This window comes from Halichoeres trimaculatus, unplaced genomic scaffold (genome assembly GCF_033239565.1).
Source record: "Halichoeres trimaculatus isolate MK-OKI-2021-1 unplaced genomic scaffold, fHalTri1.1 fHalTri1_scaffold_20, whole genome shotgun sequence".
Lineage (NCBI taxonomy): Eukaryota > Metazoa > Chordata > Actinopteri > Labriformes > Labridae > Halichoeres > Halichoeres trimaculatus.
In genome coordinates, this window is record NW_027437198.1 from 9,466,976 (window position 1) to 9,487,512 (window position 20,537).

At 44.2% G+C, this 20,537-nt stretch overlaps 1 protein-coding gene and 1 long non-coding RNA gene across 2 annotated transcripts in view; one reads left to right on the top strand and one right to left on the bottom strand.

Annotated features, from left to right (window-relative positions):
- LOC141808998 (uncharacterized) overlaps window positions 1-20,537 on the top strand; it is a 44,812-nt gene that overhangs the window by 1,836 nt on the left and 22,439 nt on the right. The window lies entirely within an intron of this gene.
- hoxb4a (homeobox B4a) lies at window positions 5,153-8,135 on the bottom strand. Its single transcript, XM_074695787.1, has 2 exons — window positions 7,596-8,135; window positions 5,153-5,828 (listed from the first exon to the last, which is right to left on the bottom strand). Exons 1-2 carry the CDS (start codon window positions 8,074-8,076, stop codon window positions 5,548-5,550), a joined length of 762 nt encoding a protein of 253 aa, XP_074551888.1. The 5' UTR covers window positions 8,077-8,135; the 3' UTR covers window positions 5,153-5,547.

The window sequence follows — 20,537 nt, forward strand, 5'->3', positions numbered from 1 at the left end:
GACGTCAGTTACCAAAGCACTTACAGAAGAAGCCATTTTTAAACAGTCTTAAGATTTAAATGTGATATCATTGTGGAAGTGAAAGAGTTAATCATATTCTGAAGCAATCATCTGATGCGTAAATTTCAAGCCCTTTATCAGAACACAGTGTCTGTCACCCGTGGCCTGTATCTGACCCCTGCCCAGGTGGCTCCCTTACTCGTCCGCCTGTCTAGCTGTCTGTCTGGCAGTGGGAGCGGAGATAGCGCCGCCGTGCCCCCGGGTTACAGTGCCCTGAACTCGGCTTGTTATGACTAAGTGGCCCGGGGGCTCCGGAGGTCTGGGAATGTCCGAGGGAGTGGAGGGTCCAGCAGCCCTGTGAGGTCAAGGGGGGAAGGAGTGGTTGGGGTATGTGAGTGTGTGTGTGCGTGGGGGTAAGCACGGGTCAGCCTCTGGCTTCAGAGCCAGTGGACCTCATCGGTCAGAAGAACGTGTCCCTTGTTTGAACCCTCAGTGGCCGCAGCTTGGCCACTCTGCTGCCCTGCATGACCATTGATTTTTTCCTCCTCCTTACTTCAGTCTTTCTCTCTCTGCCTTTCCCTCGATACCCGCTGCTTATATTTCTCTCATTCGTTTCTCTCACTTCTCAACGCATCACGTAACGCCACGGCTGCATCCCCACGAGAGTCCAGAGACCCTCCACTGGAAGCGCTGCCCCTTGTATTTCTAATCCCAGGCAGATTGATTTCTGCTGGGGTCAAACAGGAGTGAGTGCGCTTCCTGAGGCCTCTGCTGCTCGCCTCAGCAGACACCGGAGGCCTGAGCGCGTGCGACGACCGGCGATCGTTCGCAGTTCATTTGGAAAGCCGCGCAGATCGTTTGTTTTCGAGCTAAATTGTTTTGGAGCGCAACCGAGAGAGTATCCATTAACCAGCGCTCCCCCCTCAGTTCTTTTAATTTTTCTTTTCGCCCTCCCTCCTCCCCCTGTATCCCCCCACCTCTCCCTCCAATTGAGCCCCGTATTATTCATACTTCTGCTGTAGTCTCTATAGCCTGTGTGCACCTGGTTAAAGACACACACACGTACACACATACAGCATATGCAACAGTATCTCATTAAAAGCTATAGGCCTGGACCACAGCAACACTTTATAACAGCAGAACGCAGCCAAGAAAAAACGCATAATAAGCTCAGCGTGCTGAACCGGGAATTACTCACGGAGAGAGCCCAGTCATAAATTAGCTGCAGCATTGGCGAATTTTCCTGAAGTGATACAAGCCTGCATATGGGACTAGTATTGTATCCAATTGCATCACCACAACCACTCACACCTTCAGCTGAATCAGGGGAAGCACGAAACGTATACATTGCCACCACATGTATGTATCCAAATCCGTGCGTAAAGACGCACATCTAAAGAGGAGACCGGAGGCTGCAGGCCCCGTGACAAACAGACGCAGAAGTGACACCAGCACATAGCAAACGGAGAAGGAAACAGTTGCACAAACTCAGGAACAAACAACACAAGCTCATCATCGCGCAAACGCGTACCTTCACAGTCTCACACACACCATCCAGCACACACCAAAAGTCTCTGGGCTAAAATCAAAGCCCCCACGGTCATAAAAGCCCCCTTCGCCTGACCTCGCCAAATGCGCAGGGGGCAATAAAACCATAAAAACGCCAGCGAGGCATCAGAGACAGAGCAGAGGGACAGTGAGAGGAGGCAAAATGAACTTTCCAGGCCTCTTACCTTAAACAGCACGTGAAACAACCTGCGGGCCATCTTCCTCCGTGCGCTGGCGGCTCTCTGACTGTTTGTTGGAGTTTCTTTGGAAGGATTTTCTTCTTTCCAATGAGGAAGAAAAAAGTTTTTTTTTCTTATACTAGGATACTTATGGGGTGTAAAAAATAGCTTGCTGATGGGTGGGAAGGGGAGGTGTGTGTATGAGTGTTTATGTGTGTGTGAGGGAGGGGGGAGTAGGGGTGGGGGGTTTCCAAGTGTCTTCCAAGACGTCTTCTTCTCCTCCTCCTCTGTCTGTCTCTCTCTCCTGGCAGAAGGGGTCTTGTGTGGGGCTGCCGGATGACAATAGAGAAGAAGAAGAAGTGTTTAAAGAAGAACAAGTGATTAATGATTCGTTCTTGTATAATTCTCGCATTTTTCTTGAGGTGCTGTCCCCTCTGTCCTGTCCACAAAATAATGGCGGTGAACTTTTTCAGGGAGGCTTAGGGGGGTGGGCATCCTCACAAAAATCTGCCCCCATTCACAGAAGCAGCAGAAGGCCGCGGCTGATAAAGGAGGCTAAAAAGAATAAGGATTCCTTATTGTGCACGTGTCACCCCGCGCGCAAATTCATTTATTTCACCTCGGACTGCCGGTGCTCAGGGCTCAAGGGGTTATTTTGGAGGCACATATGTGTGTGAATATTGAGATGGGGGTGTCTGTTCAGATGCTCCAATATAGGGCAATTGGTGTGTAGTGAAGATTACAGCATATGGACACAAATATTATCCTGTGTGCACAGAGACACAGCCTGAGGGTTGAGGTTTGTGTGTGCAGAAGGAAGGTATTAAAGATTATAGACTCCACTATATAAGAAGAATTTTTGGGTGTGTGGTTCGTTTTCTGCCGGTGGAAATTAATGCACAATCTGCAGCGAGAAGGTTCGGACTGGACCCGAGCTGTTAATAGGAAAAGAAATAAAATAAAAGCACAAGCATTGATTTTTTTTTCCTGTAATGAAACAGCGAGATGTTTGAGAATACATGTTGGGCTTTTATTTTGGAGCAGAATATGTTTGTGTGTGTGCCTGTGTGTGTGTACAGTTAGAGAGGAGGGCGGTTTCTGCGCTGGGGGAGCCTTTCATAAACAGGAAGAAAACAGATAAATGGGCAGGGGGAGTCTCTGTGGCAAGAGGCCCAGGGAGAAATCAACCAACAAGTAATAGGGAATCTTCTCTGGGCCGAGGAATACGAGCGGACCAATTTGGGGGGCACACTTTTTTTGTTTAAAGTTCATCGAGAGGAATGCTATTTTCTCGTTCTCCCCCCTCTCGTGCTCTATATTTTTCGATACCTGCTCTAAGAAAAGAAAATGAAAATTAATACGGGAGCCGCGCCTTACAAAAGAAGCCATTCGTCTTGTTGATTATCTATTTGGTTGTCAGGGTTTGAGCTATGGCGCCGGCCCGCTCCCTTTTTGTAATATATAAAAAATAAAACACACATGCGCGTGCAGGCTCGCTCCAGAAAACACTGATAGGAAGAAGAAAAAAACTGTTGTGCACGAATTACTCTCATTAAAGCATTAAAAGACCACGAACCGAAAAACTATTTAACGTTTTTTTCTTCTCAGAACCAGAACAGGAAAGGAGAGCGGATGCGGGTGAGGGGGGGTGTCCCATCCTCTGTGTCGAGCCGGTGCAAGCGCGTGTGAGCAGCCGTTAAATTAACGGGAGAACGAGAGTGAAACGGAGGGACGGTTTGTGATTTAAAACGAGATTACAGGACGTAATGTACCAAGATCAGTCAGGGCCGGGACAGATAAATCATCGCAGGCTGCTGATTCCTGCAGACAGGTCGCTGTGCGTTTGCAGGCAAAACCAACAGTGAAATTAAATGAAATTATTTATTGTGTGTGTGTGTGCACGTGGGGGCGCGTGACGCATGATTTTAACACATATTTCAATGTTAAATTTCGATATGAATAAAAAACGCTCTGAAAGCTACGGTACTGACAGAAAACAGTCTTAACACTCACATTTAACAGAAAACAAACGGAATTTAAATGACGACAATAAAATGTGGCCTTATAGTTGAATAAGTCTGAAAGGTTGCAAGGAGCCCCAAATCTTTAGGATACTTAAACCGATTTTTTAAAACCCTCTTTTCATAGAGGCAATAAAGAAAGGTTGGACAGAAGGATCTACTTTTTTAGCCATTTATTTAAATTTCTATGAACTATTTACAAATAATAGGAAGGACAGTGAGGAGGCAGAAGCAGAGAGAGGAGCAGCTTGCATATCGGAGAAGGTAACACATGTTCAACAATACCATCAATGTTATTATCATCATGGAAACTGATCTTTGGAATGTAAATAAAATAACACCAATTTAAAACACTTGCAGAATAAAAATATCTAAAACGTGGCACAGGGTGACAGAGCAGAGAGAAAGAGAAGTGTGCGCATTTAATGTGCGAGGGGAGGATAGAAAGGGAGACAAAGAAATCAACATTCAGACATGCAAGGAAAGAAAAAAGGCTCCTTTTTCTCCAAAAAACGTCTCCGGCCACAACAATCGTTAATAATTAAATTACTAATTTTTTTCTTTAAAATTTCCACATACAAGAAAGGAAGAGCTTATTGTATTGCAGTAATAATTATTTTATAATAACTCGTCACACAATTTCAAAAATATAAAAGCTCGAAAAGCCGTCACTTCAATAACCGAGCAGGAAGAAAGCAAAAGGATAAAAATATATTTATATAAGTACAACTGAGGTAATAGGTAGTACATCATATAGTGCTGCGTTTATAACGTGTTCTTGCTACTTGTACCAGGATTTTGGTTTGAGTATTATTGTCCTTTAATTAGGCAGCTTTATAATAAACCCTGTTTGTAGTGGAAAATACCTTAAATTCACTTTATTTCACGTGACTCACCCTGTCAGTCTGATAACAAAAAAACACAACATGAACAATCAACGGACCACAGAAACGCTCCTCTTCGTACAATCAACACTGAATTGAAAAAGAACTACAATTCAAATTTCAAAAGCTATATTTTTCCTTAAAGAAAATTAAAAGAAAATAATAATAACAGTCATAATTATTACAACGTGGCGTCTTCCTCGATCATTCCGGAGGTTATAATGGATGTTAGAATAGATATGAGCATGTGTGTAAGAATACTGCTCGTGACGAAACGATGCTTCCATTTATTACACGCGGGAGTGTGTGAGAGTAGGGTGGGAGGGGTGCAGGTTTGGGGAGAGGAGGGGGGTGAGGGGGGTAATGGGCAGAGCCGTGGTTCACCCCTTTGCTTTGTACCCGCAGAGTAAACATGACAAATGAGGCCCGAGTTTGGCATGATTAAAGATGAAAACGAGGATCCATCTTCACCAAAATAAAAGTCTCAGAAAGATAGAAAAAAAAATACACGCACGCGGGCACATTATCCCCAACCTGCAGCCTAATGCTCAGTCAGAGAGAAGGAGAGGAAGAGGGGGAGCGAAGGATGGGTATAAAAAGACTGATATATAAAAGCAGTTAGAGAGAAGGGATGAAGCAGAAACTGTAGCATCGTTTTCTTTTCGTCTCCTTCTTCACCTTTTGTTCTTTACGATTTTTATGAATAGGAACTCTCCCCCTCCACCCCTCCCCCCACGTCATAACGTCATATTATTTTAGTGTGTAGTAACATCAGCATAGACCAGGGCCGAACATCCCTCCCTCCAGAGCAAAGCCTTAATCCGGTCCAAAGTGCGGCTCCGGTGGTTACAAGCATCGGCGTTCAGTTCAGAATCAGGGAGGACACACAGTGAGCCAAAGAGCGGCAGAACCGGGCTATAGCGGTCCGGAGCGGCTCTGGGAGTTTGTGTTGTTGTTGGTACCGGAGCGGACCTTGGTGTTGGGGAGCTTGTGATCCTTCTTCCACTTCATCCTCCGGTTCTGAAACCAGATCTTGATCTGGCGCTCTGACAGGCATAGCGTGTGCGCGATCTCCACCCTGCGCCTGCGCGTCAGGTACCGATTGTAGTGGAACTCCTTCTCCAGCTCCAGAACCTGCTGGCGCGTGTAGGCCGTCCGCGAGCGCTTCGGCTCACCCCCCGTGTAGTTTGGGCTCACTGTGGAGAACAAAGGGAGCAAAGTGATCAATGCAAGACTCAAAATACAGGGGAAAATGTACCACACGCAGAAAAATGACTGCAATGGTAACCTAAATGATTAATACATTTCATGCTGCTAATGTTTATTAGACTTAAAAAAAATATACAAAGGATTACTACTGTTTTTAATATCTTAATAAAAACAGTGTACTCAATCAAAATACCATAAAAAAGACTTTCACTGGAAAAAGTATTTCACATTAAAAAATAATGATATAAAAACGACACTTTTGAATAACAACATACTAAACCAATAAAAAAATGCCATGGCATAAAAGCATCGGTTGCTGGCAAAACACTGGATTATTTTAATAAAATAATAGTGAATGAATTAAATTGTATCCCTATCAGGGTCTCAGTGGTGACGTTATCAGACAGAGGTCTCGTGGTAGCTTGTAAACTAAAAAAAAAATCCGCCCATGAATTGAAGAAAACTCTCCGTGCAAAATGAGCCCCTGACTCACAGAAATAAATCTCTGACCCCCGCGGATGGACTCACAGTGAGCAGCACAAAATGGCTGTAACCTTGGCAGACCCTCTAACGCTGCTCTCTTTAATCTCTACACCAGAAATCTTTTCCTCTGCGCCTTCAGCTGTTACAGTTGAAAGCGTGAACTCCCAATTTGCACTTTGTTGCTGAGAATCTGCTTTTTTTTTTTTTTTTCTTGTGACACATGTTGTCAAGTGTCACCTCAGGCCCTGCGGCGGTGTGAATCCTCCCCGCACAGCACAGCCTGACGCTGGTGTCCAAATGTTGTGATTCGGGGGCAAATCTGGGCCACGCACATCTGACACGTTTGCGCGTAAAAGAATATAGATGCGTAAACGAGCTCGAGCAGCGACGAGTGAGGGCACTGGTTTTCTTTCTCTCAGTGATCTCGTGCACAGATGCCACGCACTCAGAGCAGAGCTGGCAGCTTTGTCTGTCTTGTATAAACTGGTTGGAGAATAAAGGTGGTGGAGGGGGTGCAACACATACACGACGGCTTTGAATGGCTGTCTGGGTAATGATTCAACAAATCCTTAAAACTACAGCCAGAGAGCAGCAGCCAAACACGACCCTGCACACAACAGCTAGAATAACTTCAAATAAAAGCATGTAATAAAGACTTTCTTACCCAGTAAACGGCTGCATGCGTTACGGTGACTCTGTGAAAGTGGCATTTTGTCGCCGCGTGGAAAAACGCCCCAGTCCTCCCAGTTCGCAGTAAGCTGTAAGTCTATTACACCATCACAGAGAAGCCATAATGGACTGGAGCTGTTCGGCTCTACATTAGAGTTTTACGGCTGACTCCATAAACATGAATATTTCAGCTGCCATAAAACTTTCCCTCCCCTGAACAACGAGAGGGGAAGGAAAGCTCGACAGAGTAAAGTACACCGTTTATACAAGCAGACCACTTAAAATCAAATTACAGAAGCATAAAATCTAACTTATGGGCTCGGCTGTGTTGTCATAAGGCGAAGAATCAGAGCAGACGAGCCGGAGATCGGACTTCAAAAGGCACCTCAGCGGAGAGGTGTAATAAAAATTTATGGAGGGTGTAATTATATTGGCCCTGCAAACAGACGATCGTAAATCTTGACCCAAGGGCTACTCGTGTTCTTCTAACAGAAACAGGGAGGGGAAGCCGTAGATCCTGACGGTGGACACCTAGCTGAGCGCACAAAGGCAGCGAGGCAGAGAGAGGGGAGAGAGAGGAGCAAGTTTGCATGCAGACTCACCGATGTTTACATGGACTTTCTTCATCCACGGGTACACCACCGGGTCCTTACGGGTGCTGGAGGGGGACGAAGTGCTTTGGCTGTGGGGCGTTTGACCGCAGGACGCAGGGGGAGGCGGGCTGGGTGTCACCGAGTCGCAGCGGTGGCTCTGCTCCGGGACTGGGGTAGTCTGCAGCCCGACTGGGGGGAGAACGTGACCCCGCGGGGACATCACCACCGAGGCGGGCTGCCCTGTGCGCTGGCACGGCGTGTAGGGCGGCTCGGCTCGCTGCTGCTGCGGGTGGTGGCTCTGGTGGTGCGGGTGGTGGTGTTGATGGTGGTGATAGAGAGAGTCCGGCTGGAAGGCAGCGGGCTCCTGCCGCTGGGAGCTGTAGTAGTCCGGAGAGTTGCTGGGCAGATAGTCGCTCTGAGAGTATTCCTCGCACGGGGGGAACTTTGGGTCCACATAGTTGGAGTTGATCAAATAGGAGCTCATGGCCATTAATTTCAGTCTTTTTGTGGAATTGCACCTACTCTGAAAATATATAACTAAAATTTATATCTCATCCCTTTACTCTTCGGTTATTCCTGTTCCGTTGAACCCTCCTACTTTTCTGTCAAGTGAACAAAGTTAAGAAGCCACGTGACAGCAGCCGGCCAATGGGGCGCCTCCAGAACGGACCCCGGATAAGGAAATGGGATTAAGCACACACGGCCCCCGCACGCGCATCATCATATGGCCTCAGTTTGTGGGCATTCAATACTTTTCCCTCTCGCGCCCTGTCTCTCTCCCCGCGCCCCTCTTTCTCTCTCTGAATGTCTCTCCACCACATGTTTTACGCATGCCGTCTTAAGCAGCCAGAGAATCACAACAATAACACGACCATTACGCGCGCACGGACACACACGAGCAACAAAGTACAGTTCAGATGACAAGTCCTCCCTTATTGCAAACGAACCCTTTCCCCCTGTTACGCGTCTGGCTGCAGCTTTTCATAGAAAAAATAAAGCAAACAGAAAAAAAGAAAGCGCTCGCGGGGATTTAAAGTGGCGCCTGCACCTCCCTCTGTGTGTATATTTGGGTGTGTGTACAGACGGGCTTGCCAGAGCTTTTCCCTTTTTTCTTTCTGTGTTCTTTCCAAATCGCTAATAAGTGAGAGAGCGGCCACCCAGCAGCTCTATGTCAGAGATAAATCTGGCTTGTTTAGGATCGATAGAAAATTCATCAACTAATTCAGGTTACACGCTCTCCTAAATCACCAGCAGACCTTTGCATTAGGGACGAGATACCTGCACCTTTTTACTCCAACGCGCGCACACTCCACATCTGAACTCTCCTCGCATGTTAATTCAGCTTCAGACAGAGTGTCCTCCGCTTTGCATGAATAACAGGAACGATTTCCCTCCAGGTTCCGATACCAACGTCACCAGAATAACAAGTCCAAATGCAGCTACCAGAAAATTCGGCTGTGTTTGCCCTTGAGCTGAGAGACACTCAGCTCTTTATTTCATGTTTTACTTCTGAATGAAATTCATCCAGAAGCTGCTGCATACTCACTCAGATTCATTTTTTCTTCCAGTTTCTGACTAAATGTTCAGTCTCACTCTTGGACACACAGCTTTAAATTAAATTAAACACCATAAAGAGCGTCAAACCGCTTTTACGCACAGGATAAGGGTAGAAAATTAACAAAAAAACAGCTTTTTAAAAAAATAAATACTATTTCCCTCCAGCATCCTCTCTGAGCACATTTTACAGCGGCTCTCTTTAAAAGCAGCCTACCTGCTCCCTGGAATTTACAACGTGAGCAACATTAAATATTCTGTAAAACAGTAAGCACTGCACTGGATGGAAAGAGAATGGGTTTTTTAATCGCAGGGAGTGTTGTGCACTTTCTGTACTGTTATCAGGACCTTTGGTGCACGCGCACATACACTCCAACACACACAGAAGCAAGATGATGGAGATATGCGAGTCCTTTGTTTCCAGAAAATTGACCGTCTCTAAATCGAAACCTTTCTGCCTCCACCCAGCCCCCCCAAGATGAACAGTAGAGCTGAGCGCATCATTTTTCAACAAGACAAATAATAAATAAAAAGAGTCCAATTCAACCTGGAGTTGGCCTTTAGACCGGGATCGAAATAAAAGTACAGAAACAGTTTGAACGAGTTTTCATCACTTTGGTGGAGGAGGAGTCAACGCGCAGGCGTGCTGAGCTTAGGACGAACTTAAAATAATAAAAATAAATTCTCACATTAAAATCATTAAAAGAATAACCCAGGACATATTCTTTTAAACCTTTATGGTCACATTTTTTCTTACTCTAAACGTGTGGGTAACAAGATAAAGGCCGTTAATAGCAGCTGCAGGCCTCTCCTCTCTTTGCTGGATCCATCGCTGCCGTCGTGTTTAAATCCACTATATACTCCCCTAGAAGCGAATTTGTGATTGTTGTAATGATTTTTACACAAATCCGGATCTACAGGGTAGATATAGAAGACAGCGGCTCTCTGGAGGCACGCGCTCGCACCGTCCACACATCTTTATTGCTTCATAAACTCCCTGTCGCAGCTCGCGCTGGAAAATTTCCATCCATCTGTACTGTCTCCGACCCCTGACCCCCCCTCACTCACTGCTGGGGGGCACCTGGGAAATAGAGTTGTAACACTTTCTGTAAGTCAAAGGGTGGCGATTAAATAAAACGGAAATAAAAAAGGAGATTAAAAAAAAACATCTTTCCCGTTTTTTATGGTTCCTACTGTGAGGGGAATGTTCAGGTGAGGGAGAACAGGTGTGGTCTGAACGGTCTTAGAGGTCAGTTTAACCATATGTGTACGTGCAGAATTTAAAAGAAACAGATAGATATTAGTTAAATAAAAAAATAAAAAATAAAGGCCTCCTTTACTTTTAGTGGAAAGTGAACTGAATTAATAAAAATAGTTTCCGGAAGTTGTTAAAACAAAGCAACGTGTGCAAAATGTGCAATGAACTTGAATAAATCTTAAGTATAATTCATTATATAAAATAAAGTATTTTTGTTCTCTTCTAAGTCAAAGTTCTGGTATAATCTGCTTTAATTATTCAGAGAGCACATCAGGCCTTTTTCGTTGATACAATTTTCTGCTCCAACGTTTTTTAATCTTTAGTTTTATTCCCCTGGTCATTTTCAATCTCTAAAGTTTTTTTTAAAATCCAAAATCAAATGATCTGAAAACTTTCCATCCACACAAAATTAAACTACGTTCACTTTAATTATCCTAACGAAAAAGAAGAGTAGAAGTTGGCAGCTGTAAGCGTGGACCGATCCACGAGAATGAACACGAGTGAACGAAAGAAAAGACAGATCGTCTGGCACGAGAAACACGCTGCTATCAAAATAATTCAGAGGCATCTGACTGAAGAATGGATGGAGCGATGAATAAATGAATAAATGTCCCTCCTCTGAGCTAAATGAATTGGAGTCTGTCTCTGAAAGTCTGATTTAACTGGATTAAAATGTGCCTCAGCCTCACACACAGGCACACCAAATTACTGCACTCCAATTTCTTTCTCTTTCTTTCTTTCTTTCTTTCTTTCTTTCTTTCTTTCTTTCTTTCTTTCTTTCTTTCTTTCTTTCTTTCTTTCCTGATCCATAGGTATTAGCCTCTTAAATATACCGAACACTTGTGCCTACTGGAGGCCTTCAAAATTAGACGCCTTCAGAGTAGAAATAAAATAAAAATGGATCTGTAAAAGCGGATGTTGTGATGCATTTTGAGTCTCTTCACGCTTTCCGGTATAAACGTGTTTTTGCTGCTTTATTTCCCCTGTAATTTTCTCTCTGTGCTGCTCCCACATTGATTTTGTGACACCGACACTCCCTCCGCGCTGCAGGCAATATTGCTGTTCACCGTTTCCTCCAAAAGTTGCTCATACATCACCAGAACGGACAACACAGCAGCGTTTAGCACAGAGAGGCTCTTCTCGTTTTCTGTTTCTGTGTTAGTTTTCAGCTCGAATACAACCCAGTCTTTGTTTTTCTGTTCTGTTCCTCGATTCCTTTGTGCGCAGGTGTGGGCGTGCCCCTGTCACCTTGACCTCGCGCTCTGCTGCGGGTCATCTCAGGTATCGATCAAGGTGTGTTGAGTCTGACTGCAGCACTTCCCTTCACCTCTGTCAAGTTTGTCAGCAGCAGCCTTTGAGAGCAGGGAGGGAGGGAGCCTTTTGTTTCCGGCTGCAGGTAGAGGTCAATGTGCCACACAAAGAAGAATGCTCAAGATTTTTTTTTTTCTTTTGCTTTTCTTTTCTTTTCTTTTCTTTTTTTTTTTTGATAAGAAACAAAAAATAAAAACATAATAATAAATTCTTACGGAACGCTGTCATGGCACTAAAGCTCTTTTCACGTGTGTTAAATCCTCTTTTTAAATATCAAACAAAATCCTCAATCTAATTTAAATCATAGCAATAAAAACTGTCCAGAATTAAAAAAAAAAAAAAAAAAAAAAAAACTACGTCACTTGAAATCCAGTCTGTCCTGTTTTCTACCCACGCGCACAAACCCACGTGCAGCTACCACAGAGTTAAATCAAAAATACGGGCCGTGCCTGCTGTAACATTTGGCTGTGATATCAGTGAGACATGCAGGAAAAGGTCAGTGCATCTGGATTTACACACGTGACTTTTATGGCGGGTCACTTCCGTTTACAGCTCAAACAAACACTCACACACAAGTTAAAAGGTTTATTTTTGAGGGAGGGGGGGTGGAATAAAAAGCAATAAAATATTCAGCGAGCGGAAGAGAGCCGGGGTGAATAAATAACTTTAAAGTCCGTCTCAGAAATTTACGACTCTTCTTAAAGCAGTTTGCCCATCACAGGCTCACTGTTGTCAGTGAAGCTGGAGAAAAGCTGCACACACGGATCTCTTCTCTTGGGCAAACTGGGATAAATATTTCGTCAATGTTGGATAAAATTAAACGAGTTTTAAGGTAAGATTATGTCTGTTTTTAGCCAGTCGCAGCTTAAACCTTCAATAAAATATGGACAATTTAATAGATTATCTCAAGGTTATTCCTGTAAAATATTCAAACAATTTTCAAAAATATTTTTTTCGTGTTCAGCTTAATTGTAAGCTTTTATTTGACCCCCAAATCCGCACAGAGGCCTTAACTCTGAGAGCAAACTAAAAGGGACCATATTGAAGGGTTAAACGGCGTCATTATGTGAAGCAGCCGGACTTGTCAGTGTTCTGAAATATGACCGAGGTGAAAAAGCTACAGGGACACAGACGCAGAAGAGAAATGTAGTTTTGCTCCTTTGTGCAGTTTGAAAAATACATCTCGCTCTGCTCCTCTGGTTATTGTCATGCAAAATATCGCAGGAGGGAATAATGCAGCCCTGCACAGGCCTGTCCCTCCGTGTGGAGAGGATTAATCTGAACGTGTTCTCTGCGAAAGCTCTGTGTCCAAGATGGAAGCTCGGCCGAGAAATAAAGTGAAACGGTTTCACAATGCAGCAGCCCTGGAAGGTAATTAAAAAACGGCGAATACATAAAAAACAGACAAGTAAGAACAAGAAAAGCCAAAATTCACGCCCAGGCATGCGCATTCTGTCGTTAAAATATCCTTTTAACATCCCTCTTTCTTTTTTTGTGCTGTCTTTCCCGTCTATAATCGAATCAGCAAACACTAATAAGTGAACAAACTCACACTGCATCTCGTGCTGCTTTGACACAAATGCACATCCAAATAAACAGCTCTTGAGAATTAAAGATAGGATTATAGATATGACGGATGAAGAGCATAATCACAATATTTGCACAGATAGAAATAAAAGAAAGCAAATCCTCCCCGTTGGACTCCGAGCGTTTCAATCCACAGTTTATGAAAGAATCAGCACATTAGCATCAGTGGAGCTAAATAAACAGGTTTACACACACACAAGCTTGCAATGCAAAACGAGTCATATGCAGCCAACAGCAGAAAACCACAAATCTGGATGCAAAGAGACTGAAAACAAACCAGAGAAAAGCTCCAGCTGAGTGACAAGCGCTGCAGAATGATCTGTATTTTCATTCAGCTTCTTCCTTCAACACTCATATACAATACGATCCTCTTCAGATATTTCTTTTTTTTTTTCTTTCAAGGGGACAGATTTAAGAAAATAACATCAAATAGTGAACCATTGGTGGTTGAAGTAGTGAAAGATTATAAATCTGCAGAAATGCTTTAGTAAAGTGATTTAATTTAAGGCTTTAGGAGAGAAAGTTGTCCAGTGTGACCTTTAACCTTCCACTGACCACGACCTCGCCTTCACCTTAGGCAGCTGTGTACTGCTGATAGTGTGTGTGTGTGTGTGTGTGTGTGTGTGTGTGTGTGTGTGTGTGTGTGTGTGTGTGTGTGTGTGTGTGTGTGTGTGTGTGTGTGTGTGACAGAGAAATATAAGATGCATTAAGGAGATCTCATGTCTAACAGGCCAAATGTCTCACTCAGGCTCATTCTGCAGTAAGCACAGTGGATACAGTGAAGGAGCTTCTCTGACGTCATCATTCCACCAATCGATCGAATCATAATAATCGATAAAGTCATTATAAACTTAGCTCTGTCTTAAAAAAAACATGAGGAAGAGGAAGAGGGGGCAGCTCCTGCAACACGTGGTCTGCCCCTTCCTCCCAGCGTGGGCAAAGCACCTGCCACACACTCACACACACGCGCACGCACTCACGAAATGCAAATGAGCAGCTTCCTCCTCTACAAGACGATTTTTTGTGTACTCACTCCTCTGCAGCTCGTGAATCCTCCTCTCCTTTCCCGCGTCGTCGTCACATCCATTCCAACCATTTTCCACCTTATCACTCCTTCTCCTGCGTTTTGTTTTCCCTTCTTCTTCCTCTTCTCCTCTTATCCACCAAGCTGAGCTCAAGTCATCCTGATTTCCTCCTCTACCTTTCTCCCTCTTCTCCCGACGCCACAGGTTATGTGACCTCTTCGGGAATCTTCGTGGTATCTTAAAGAAAAAAAAGAGAAAAGAAAAGGCGCTGTCATTTCCGCGGACACCCCCGCTATCATGCACGCGCGCAAAAACGCACACATTCCGGTCTCCGGTGTGCGTAAACATGGCTGTTTTTCCGAACTGAATCCGCATTTGAATTAACACTGCGACGCAGCATCAGAGGACAAATTAGCGGTGATAATCCAGCGAAAACAAACCGATCCGGACGCGTCGTGCGTAAAACCAGATCAAAGCAGCGTTGAATGACAGAGGAAACCCCACCTTACCGGTGACCGTGCCGCGTGTTTCCCGGTGTTAAAGCGAGCGGTTTGGGGCTGCGAGCAGGGCTGCTGTGGAGACTGTTGGCTCTTTAAGGCATTAAGTGTTGTGTGTGTGTGCACGGACTCAAGTTTTCAAATTAATCTGCCAGTTTGGCACACTCTTTGTTTAACGGGCGAGGCGTGTCACCCCGCGTCCCCGGTACACATTTTAATATTGGAGAGACGCGCTGACCTCCCGTTCACCCCGAGCACAGCCGACCCCCCTCTCCCACTCCCCCTCCCTTTTCCACACCCTTTCTTTATGCCATTTCCACCTCTCCCTCTCTCTCTTTGCTCCCATCTTTCTGTCATTTTGTTCTCCCTCTCTCCCTCCGTCAGACTAAATCGAGTTGGAGTCATTACTTTGAAGAAAAATGGTCAGAAGTGAAGGAGGGAGGGGGGTCTCTTTCTTTCTCTCCCTCTCGCACAGATTTTTTTCTCCTTTTCATCCAGGATCATTTCTCCTTTTCCTTTTGTTGTATAAATATAAATGACACCCGTGCGCACGCTGACATGAGAGCCCGCAGCAGAAAACCGCAGCAGCACTTCCCAGGCTTATATTCATGAAGTATTTCAGAAACAAATGTGTTGCATTGCAGCTTAGTTCGTATAAACAACCGTTTTGAGTCTACTTAGCAGGCTTTGGAACAGACACAGAGGTATCAGGTGGATTTATATCGATGTTATTCGACCCTCTGCTGCCTGAAGAGAGATTTTTATCGAGTTAACTGCAGCCATATGTCCACACTTCTCCCTGCTCATTTTACTTCTTCTACTGTCAATGGGTTGCATCATTTCACCCTCAAAAAACAGACGCGAATTATCATCGATTCTGCGCAGCTTCACTCATTCACTCATTTTTATATTCTCTCTCTCTCTCTCTCTCCTTTTTTTTTTTTATAAAAGTGGATTTTACATCTCAATAAAGAGACAAATAGAGAGCTATCCGTGTGTGACGTTTTAAAGGGTCCCTGCACGTGCAAATGGTATAGATTATTAGAGCTCCTGTCGCGCGTAACGCATGCGCGCTGCAACTTAAATTGAATTGATTTGTTGAACTCAGGATGAACCTTTGGAGAAAGATGGAATCTGTAACGTAGTTATTCAGCCATTACCTTTTTCTGCACCGTGTGTGTGTCTGTGTGCGAGTGTGTGTGTGTGTGTGTGTGCTTACGTCAATAAATAGATTAAGTTTTTAGTGGATTAGAGTTCTGGCCTTCTAATACCTCCTCCTTTTCTGTCGCTATGTTACCATCAAACAAAGCTCACACAATGTTTAGAAAAAAGTGGAGTTTTGTTTTTGTCACTTTGTTTGAGGTAGAAATGATTTGCTATTATCGAATAGGTTAAACTGCTGGGGATTTAGATATTAGCAGCCACAAAGAGCCACAAGGCACGCCTGTACCAGGTTCTGTCTGAATTTCGACCAATTGTTTTCTAGATTTCTTTTCCCTTCTCCACCCTGCACTTTCTAAAATTACCAAATGTGACGCAAGTTTTCCTAAATATTACGCAACTGTTTACAAATAAGTCGATGCTTGGGTTATCTTTTAGTTCTCGCTACATAATTTGTGTTTACATTTCTTATATCAGAACCTAAATCAGAAAAACTTCCTTGTTCCCCAGGAGGAAATTTGGAAACCTTGCTGTTTATTTTTTGTTATGTGTCATATTTTTCTTCGTTATGTTGTGGCTTTGTAAAATTAGCCTCTTACGGTTTTCTTACTCAGCAGTGGCCATTATTGCAGCTCAGGAAATGAAACGAGAAAGAGAGGAATGCAGGGGAGAAGGAAAAAGGTTTGAGGCTCATTCTTCTCAGCTATAGTAAGGCGGGCCGTGCGCACATTAATCATGCAGTGGAAAAATCAGATAAGCAGAGTAATATTTTTTGGAGGGTGAGCAAGATAAGAGTTTGTTTTTGACAGCGAGGTGTTGATAAGACTGCGGAGAGGAAGAGCCAAAGTCCCTCTGCAAAACGGTTTGGGGGAATATAAATAGCTGTGTGCTCGGAGTTAAAAATCCCCTCTTTATGAACCCAAACCTCTGCGCACATTCACACACACACACGGAGACATATAGGGCGGTGTTGTTGTTCCTTAAAATATATTCCATGTCCAATAGTAACATTTTCTAATTTGGTTTCAAAAAATACCAAAACTAATTTGATTTTTACAATTTATTAATAATTTACATAAAAGTGAGTTGGACAGAAACAATGAGATCTGTACTTTTAACAGTTTGGTTGGCGCCTGACATTTTTAAGCACCACTCTGCAAACAAATCTCCTTTAATTCACACAAAACCTTAAATGAAAGATTTCACTTCTTTTATTTGAGGTTGTTTTGATCCACTTCCTGTCAACCTTCTAAATTTTCCTCAGACTCTTCCTGTAGGCCAGCAGCAGTTTCAGCTCGAGGCACAAATTTGAAACATGAAATTCCCTTTGAAAAGAGAATCTCCTCCATATGAAACACAAATGTTCACCGGTGTGAACAAAATGTGTAGCCAAACACCTGCACCCCCCAGACATTCACCCACCCACCTCCGTGTCACCGAATACCTTCCGCCCCCCCTCTACCACACCTCCCTCCCCTCCATTTTTCCTGCCTTTCTTCTCCCTTCATCTCTCCCTGTGTGCGCCGCGGCGGCAGGAGCAGCTTTGTCTCTGTTACCGGGGAAGGGAAGAGGAGGTCAGGCCTTCACCTCTCCTTTGCCTTCTGCTATCATTTCTCTCATCTGTGCCCCCCACTCCCCACCTCTGCTCCTCTCACCCATCCTCCCCTCCCTCCCTTTTTGCCTTTGACATACAGGGATTGGTCTGGAAGGGAGTGAGTGAAAAGGCGAGGGCGGAACTCACGCACGACGGTGAACTTTTGACCCTTCAACTCGGTGAACCTCGTGCTGTTAGCTGCTGTAAGCTCGGACATCCACAAAGTCTGTCCTCGTGATTCCTACTCAGTGTTTCTGCTGCTCAGCCTCGCCTGAGGCTCGGAAAAAAAGGCAGAGACGGCTGGAGAAGGACACAAATTTATCGCCAGTTCCTCCTTCAAACTGCTGTTCTATCTCCCACACCTTCAGACGGGCTTGTGCGTCTTCTCTCCCTCGTCGTTAATCTTTGGAAACTCGGTGACAGTTCTGACAGTTGTGTATTTAAACAGTGAGCCAGAGGCGGGAGGTTGTTACAGGTTATCGACGGTTAGGATTCAAAACGAGCGAGGGCGCGTGCAGGGAGGGAGGTGCAGGCTCTCCGTGGGGCTCGCGGGGCGCTCGAGCTGACTCTTATTGGTCTGAAGCGGGCTCTGGTGGCTGCGCGAGAGAGCTGCATTCTCTGGGAAAATAAATCACCGGCACACGTTGGAAGGAGGAAATGTCGATTCACATAAAACTGTGACAGGGACGGGCTTATCGAATTCACTCTGGGGCAGAAAATGAGCCAAAAAAGAAACAGAGAGGCGCTTTTGTAAACCGCATCAAGCTTCCTTTTAGCTGCTGTTTGTGATCCAGGAGTTTTTCACACCATATTTAATGACACCGTCACAACATTGACTTCTACAAATCAGTCACTAGCAAAACAACCCCCCTTTTTTATATAAAAATGAACCTTTTTAATCAATAGTTGAGTCAGTCGTGTTCAATGAGTGAACAAAATATTAGTTATAGTTATTTTTGAGTCAAAGGCCTGCTGCACCAAAGACTTATTTCGTTATTAAAATAAAAAAAAACGGTGCTAGGTTGATCGGCTTTTTGCGCTTGTATTTGCTCTTCAGCCTTTTTATTTTGTAAATGAAAGACACACACACAAACCCAATGATGTAATGGGTGCAACATCTTAAAGGCATTGGAGACATAATAACGTAAAAAAAAACGCCCCTGACGGTTTCTTTGACGTTCGTTCGTTATTTGACTCAGATTTAAAAGACTTAAAAAAAAAATAAAAAATAAAAAATAAAAATACATGATTGAAAATGAGTTGGAATCTTCCTTTATCAAATGTGGAACCATACTCCACCTCAATTCAGCTTGAACTGCTTTTCCAGCTTTACAGTTTAAGTAATGTTTTCCCAGAGCATGAAACAAGTCTGTAAATGACAAACGATTGAGACAACGTCTAAAAACAGCAACATAAATATTAGCAGAATATTTAAAATAGACTTCTGCAATTTGTTTTTATTTTACACAGCGACGTTTAATGTTAGAACATTTTTTTATGACTTAATTAATCTGGAGCTAACATCTAAGCGAAGTGTTTCCTTTTAAGTGTCCTGCGCAGAGTTATCACAGAACAAAAGCTGAAAAATAAACACATAAAGCCCACCCCTGACCTGAGAGTCTTTAAATATTTGCGGGTCATCAGCTTGTTATAACTCATCGCTAAAGCAAACAAAACCTGCTCTGGTCTTATCCAGCCTTTACTCTAGTGTTCCCAGCTCCACAAAGACGCTTTATTGACTGCAAACACTTGTGAAGACCGTTTAATAACCCGTTCGAGATAAACTTTCCCCCTTTTTATCGAGCTTTGAGCTCTGCGTTCACACATCAGTGCAGATAGTGACGCAGACTTTTTGCTACAGAATCTTTGCTCGGCCACATTTCTAGTTTATGTTTTGTTTTTTTGTTTTGTTTTTTTTAAAGAGGCTTAGTGTTTTTACAACAATAATCTGAAAGCTGGCCTAATTAAATCGTCCTCTGACTCTCCTTTATGTGAGTGTGTGTTTTTCCCAGCAGCCTGATTGAAATAGTGGAAGTTTTGTTTGTCTGAGGTAAACTTCCCTCTCTGCTGACCCGGAAATGGGAAACACATGAGGACCAATAAAAGCATCCAGTTGTCGAATCCTTTCCCCTCATGTTGTTGAAGTAAACACAAACAAACACGCATGTTGTGGGGGATGAGTTGTGTTGAGGCTGTAACACGTCTGTCCTCTCCTGCGCCTGCGCGTCAGCTGTCTCCTCTTGCAGTGCATGGCTCGAGCCTGTCTGCTGACCTCGCGGTGACTCCTGCTCGTGCATTATTCATAAGGCATGGCCGCGCGGTTCACCCCGATCAGTATGCACGAGACATTAAAGCTCCGCAAATGTCGATTTAAACGTAAAGCAATCACAGGAGGAGCTGCAGCAGCAGAGGAGGGTGAGTGTGTGTGTGTGTGTGTGAGGGATGTAGGAGACAGGGAGCAGGTAATTTGCTTTTCTATATAGACCATCTTTACTTTTTATAGCTCCACTTCACTAAATGAGCTTCTGTGAGGATTTAAATTTGCAGCAAACAGCCCAAATCTAACGAAATCACCCAAACCATCAGAGTTTTGCAGAGAAAAGCAGCGTTCATGTTCCACTCCGGTGCTTTCTGCACAAACACACACACACACACACACACAGGATCTTCCCATGCCCGGGTCACTCACCTCTCTCCCCGTCAGCTCTCTCATGCCCTTCCAATAAACCCACCAAACACAACAAAACACACCCCACTCACTCCTACACAAAGCGCGCAGCTCTCCCACACACAGGCAAACACACCTTTGCGGTGCTGTGAGAAAGAAAAGGGCCCGTCGCCTTATTTACTCACCCCTCTCATCAGCAACACAGAGACTGTAAAGCCCGAATCAGCCCTCCTGACAGCCCGGACAGGTTCAAAGGCGCTGCGAGCCCGCGCACACAATACACATGACACACAAAG